Raw genomic sequence first — 5,370 nt, 5'->3', positions numbered from 1 at the left:
CAGGAAGACAACAGAACTGGTTCAAGAATCTTTGGAAATCGGAGTTTGCACGAAGGTGAAACAGAAAATAAAGAAGGACAGGCTAGATCCGATGAAGAGAATCGAGCCAGCAGAAACCCAAAGGTATGTGAAGGGTGTCTTGGCAGTGATTTGCACATCCTTTAATGATTAGGGGAATGCTTAGGATTGCTTAATCAGCAACTCTTCTCCTTTCAATTAAAAAGAGCTTCCCCTTCCCAGATTTCGTTGCTGCTACAGCTGTGACTTCTCTGATACAAACATTTATTTGTGACATGTGGCACTCTTCCCAAAATGACACAAAATAGAATCCAGATAAGTAGTTTGGAATAAATGCTGTCTGGCAGCTTGCTTTGATATCTGCTTGTCTCCTTTCCTATGTATTATTTTTCTCCAGCTGAGCAGAAAATGTGTGTTTTCAGCTTTGTGTTTTCATCCTTCCCTTTCAGGTATCTAAAAAACAAAAGAAGGAGCAGCAGCGGCTAGAGAAGAAGAAGCGGCAGGAGGAAAGGCACCGACAAAAGGTCTTGGCCAACAAGAGTAACTGTACAAATAACAGCAGGAGAGAGACAGACTCAACCAACCAAGTCACCTTGGTGAAGGCCATGGCAGCTCTAAACATATGACTGAATATGTTCTGAGTGCTCTGGTGGGAAAAGCAAATAAAACCAATGAAGACAAAATTCCCCTTTAGCAAGTTTCCAAGCACCCATTGTTATCTGATAATCTGTCTCTGTGGAGATCTCCAAGCACACATTTATTTCCTGTTTCTTCAGTTGTGCGGTGAACAATTAGTCGGTAATTCTGCATCAACCTGTGTGTGAGAAGAGTTGTCTGAACTTAACAAAAAGTAGAGACTCATAATTTTTGACTTAGATGAGGGTGAGAATCTTTTCTTCACGCAGTGGTGTCAGATTTGCTTTGGCATCTCTTGATGTGTTGTTTGGGGGTTTTTTTTGTAGCAACTTTTTACTTGGTTGTGCTTGGAGGAGCTTTATTTTACCTTGCTGGCAGGGAAAGCTTAACAGTTTTCAACTCAGGAATGAATGTGGGGACTTTTTTTTTCTTTTGAAATTTAAATAAAGTCAGGGAACAGAATTCCAGAATCATTTCCAAAGGAAAATGTCAGTGTACACTGTATCAAACATAAGATTCCTTGGGGTTTTTTTTTCCCCATGCAAGAATGCAGTGGTAAGTTTTAATCTAACTAGAAGTGCTTGTGTTGCACTGGGCTGTTTCAGAAGTGATTAATACATGAAGGGAGAATGAACAGGATTGCTGCATCCATGCTTGCTTCTTGCTTAAGTTTGAGATCAGCTTGTTTGCTAGATGTTGAGACCTTTAGGGGAAAAAAAAACCCCAAGAAGATATTAATACTACAGACTCCTGAGACTGCAGAGCCAATTCATCCAATGTGGTGAAGTCTAATCAGGTAGTAAAATGCAACATGAGACTTGTGTTGAGTGTTGTTACTTGCACATCTGGAATCTCCTTTGCCATACTCTGGAGCTTTTGGGCTACTCCAGAACTTTAGTCCAAGCTAGGAGCTTGATAGTTGTTACTCTTCAAATGAAATTAGTGTAGCCAAAGGATCAAATGTCCTGGGAACAAGCTTCAAGTAACAGTGATCACTGGGAACCTGGGAACCCTGCCTACTTCACTCTTCATAAATCAAGCTTTTTCCAGGGTAGGATTTTTCTTCTTAAATTCCTCTTTGGTAAGGTCACCAAGTACCGTAGAATGCACAGCTTGAATTCTGTGATCCTTTCTACCATAGGATGGGGAATTCAAAACTAAGTGTAAGGATTGTGGGACTTGGCCCTCGATTTATGGCTTGCAGTGTCTCAGCTTCACTCAGGATTTTGGACTTGTATCAAGCACTAAGCTTGTAGAAAGCACATGTGCACTTACACACACAACAGATACTGGGAGACACCTCATCAGCCAGGGCAGAGACAAAATAGATTTTTTTGAAAGTAAGGAATGTTGCTTTTGAAAAAATTCTCTGCATTCTTCAAAGTTTCCAAATCATCACGGAAATAGAAATGCCTTTTGGACTGAACTGCTGAGATCTGAGCTGGTACTTCTTCATATGCTCTGCTACTGTTTATCATTTGAAGAATAAAAAGAAAGTACTGGTGGTATAGAACAGGCTTTAATGCTGGTGAAGAAGTTCTTTTGGTTCCTGTAATGAGCTTTCTGGAAATAAAAAGTAATACAAAGCAGCTCTCACATTTTTATGGTGGGACATGGTGTCTGGCAAGTGAAGCAGCGTGTTCAGTGCTGCTCTGAGTGCCAGTGGTAGGCAAGAATAAGTGCTGCAGAGGCAAGTCTGAGTTAGGAAGAGCATGGATGAGCCTTGAATTCACAGTATGATTCTTCAAGTGAAAAATTGCTTTGGTACAATCCATTTTATGCCAATCTTTAGATAGCCTGTTGTTAGTGATACTTCCTGGAATTTTTTTTTCCCCAAACAGTCATTTTTACATTAGTGGAAAGAATGACAAGTCATTCCACACCAGCTTAATGGGGAGAAAGGGCAAGTCGCTTCACCAGTGTGATGACTTGAAGACAGCAGACACAGCAAGGTGGTTCAGGTAAACGTGTCACCTCTGTCTTGTCCAACTCTATTTTGATTCTTTCAAAATAAAAAGTTCCGCAAATTTGAGAAGAGGGTAAGAATTTGCAGTTGTACACTACGAATAAGATGTTTGATCTTAATGAGTTGCTTTTTTGTCTTCCTGCGCCAGAGCTGATAAGAGGATTATTGTTGCTTCAAGCCTGGAAGGGAGTTGTCTTGTAATCAGCAGACAAGGAGATGAGCATCTCGGGGTGTGAAGGGACCTGCGAAACCTCACCTCATCCTGTCCAGGATCAGCGGACAGGCCTGCAACAGCAGCACATCTTAAACAGCAGAGAGAGAGGGGCTGACCTTCAGCTCATGGCCTCTGATACCTGTAACCAAATAATGTGGCTGGAAAAGCTTTAATTTCCAAGTGTAATACGATTAAAACAAACTCTTAATGTGCTGGGCTCATAAGTCTTGTTAGACCAGTGAAATTCTCTTTATTTTTGCCAGGATAGCTTTGTACCTGCACAAACATTTTGGAACCAAACTTTCATTTTGTCTGTTGCAGATTTTTCCTTTAGGTGTTGAAATTTCTGATGTGTCTTTTTTCTAGGGAATTGTTTTGCAGCTTTTCTCAGGAAACTCACTTTTACAAAGATAACTCGCTTTTTAAACAGGTTCTGGATTTTCCTCGCAGGGGGAAGGGAGGCAAGAAACAAAGAGATGAGAAAAACCATGATTCATAGCTCATGTTTACTCTTTGGTGGAGCTAACTGTGCTTCGTAATATGCGGTCATAGGACAATAAGCACTAAACATTCCCTTGGTATTTGAGAGGATTACTGTTAGGAGCTGCTAGTTTATATTTTGGAGGGTCCCAAGCAGGCAGATGGGCCAAGAGTGTGCTGTGACTGGGTCACCTGCATGAAGAATAGTAGGACAGTGTAGAAAGCTGCTTTCCCTTCATCCTATCTACCACCATTGTGTTCCCCAGACTTATTTTTTCCAAATCCTCTCTCTGCAGGTGAGGAGTTCAGTTGACCTGGGAGTTTTAAGCATTTACCAATGTTCTATCTGATGTCCATCAGCGTGTCTCAGCCTTGCTGTGTGTGGGAGGGCTTTTCTGCTTGTGCTGCTCAGTTTCTGGTGTACCCCAGGGAGCTGCCTTCTGGTTTATTTAACAACAATTTTACCTCATCAGTGGTGCAGGAACAGCAGCAGAAGTCGTGTTATCCGTGGTATCCACATCTGCAGCGCTCTCGGATTCCTTTTCTGTTGAAATGACATGAGAGTTTTATTTTCTTTTCCCCTTCCAGACTCTCAGCAGAGCCTCTGCTTCTGTTACCAAACTAAACTTCTGGTTTTGGGTACTAAGCACAATAAAAGTTGCAAAGACTTGCCAGCTGCACTGTGCGAGCGGAGCCGTGTGCACAGGGTCAAAGGTGTGCTGTGGGTTAAAAGGCAAAACTTTCCAATTAATTTAATGAATCTACACAACCTGAACCTTTCCTGGGGATGTGATCTGGCTGCTGAGGTGTGCATTCACCTGCCGGCTTCCACAACTTCTGGAAATTTGGCTGAAAGTGGGGGGAATTGGGTCGTTCTTCATGGTGGTGTCAGATGGAGATGGTTTGTGCTGTGTGATGGTTCCTCACGCTGCCTGGAGCAGAGCCTGTTTGCAGGCACAAACCTTAGATGGCAGCATCGGCCTCAACAGCTCATCCCAGCTCTCTCCTTTCTCATCCCAAAGCCTTTGAGTGGCAGCAGAAAAGGAGAAGCGAGTGTTTCAGAGTTATAAAGATGCCATATTTACTGTAGGAAGCGTGAGGAAGGCGTAGGGATGTTGCTCGTGATGAAACGCTTAATGGAGTCAGGCAGGAGCCCTCGAGGCTGAAGTGAAATGCAAAGAAAATACCTTTAAATCACTTTTATTTTAGGACCCCCCCTTTCTGAAGGTGGGCAGAACACATCTCTGGAGATGGAATTAAAACCCAGGTGTGAGGGGCAGCTGGCCCTGGCTCGTTAGTGCTAATTGTGGATCACCCACAGCTGTGGTGAGGGATGAGGTGGCTGCTGGGAGCTGAGGCTGGAGCAGACCTGTCCTGCTGGCTCCACCTCTGTAAGGGCTTGCTGGAGATGGGGTGCAAGGAAGAGCCACCTCAAACCTTTGAGATCACCACCACCATGTTCCCCTGCAGTTTTGGTGAGTATTAATTAGTTAAATAGTCGTTAGGAGTGGGACAGGGCTGTGTCGCGGCCTGGCTCCCTGAGGGGAGCTGGGTTTGCGGCCTGCTCTGGGGTCGGGGTGCAGCCATTTCTGTTGGCTCAGGTTTTTTTCTCCAAAGCTCTTGAAATTTACGAATTGGTTGCTGAAATGTCACTTCTGGTAAATATTTTTAAAGAAAAAGATGCAAAACTGTGCCAAGGCGTAAATATTTCCCTCAGAAATAAGCCGTGAAGCTCTGAGCTGTTTCCTACCCCTTCAGCCATCAATTCCCAAAACACAAACGTGACTCAGGATGTGCTTTACAAATTGCTTTGGAAAATTAATTTTTATTTGTAGGAATGACCTCATTTTTATGATTTATTTAATTGTGAGGAGTGGGCTTTCCCTATGCACCAGCTCCAGGGAAAGGTGCTGGCTCCCTTTCGGGTGCCACAGGGCTGGGCCAGGCCCTGCTGTGCCACAGGGAAGACAAAAAACCCCACGATTCAGACCATTTCCATCCGGTTTTGAGCCCGGCACGTCTAACACGAGGGAGTTCGGCCTTTGCACAGCACGTT

General features: G+C 43.6%; 2 protein-coding genes across 2 annotated transcripts in view; one reads left to right on the top strand and one right to left on the bottom strand.

Annotated features, from left to right (window-relative positions):
• Positions 1 to 644, top strand: part of OTUD3 (OTU deubiquitinase 3) — an 8,046-nt gene extending 7,402 nt beyond the window's left edge. Inside the window, exons 6-7 of the mRNA XM_029085360.1 lie at positions 3 to 123; positions 468 to 644. Of these exons, the coding sequence (XP_028941193.1) occupies positions 3 to 123; positions 468 to 644 (298 nt within the window). The remainder of the gene's footprint in view (positions 1 to 2; positions 124 to 467) is intronic.
• Positions 645 to 2,892: 2,248 nt separating this feature from the next.
• Positions 2,893 to 5,370, bottom strand: part of PLA2G2E (phospholipase A2 group IIE) — a 4,146-nt gene continuing 1,668 nt past the window's right edge. Inside the window, exon 5 of the mRNA XM_010169641.1 lies at positions 2,893 to 2,905. Coding sequence (XP_010167943.1) covers positions 2,893 to 2,905 — 13 coding nt within the window. The remainder of the gene's footprint in view (positions 2,906 to 5,370) is intronic.

This window comes from Antrostomus carolinensis, unplaced genomic scaffold (genome assembly GCF_000700745.2).
Source record: "Antrostomus carolinensis isolate BGI_N321 unplaced genomic scaffold, ASM70074v2 scaffold43026, whole genome shotgun sequence".
NCBI lineage: Eukaryota > Metazoa > Chordata > Aves > Caprimulgiformes > Caprimulgidae > Antrostomus > Antrostomus carolinensis.
Note: the sequence above shows the minus strand (reverse complement) of the source record. Positions and strands in the feature narration are given on the sequence as shown.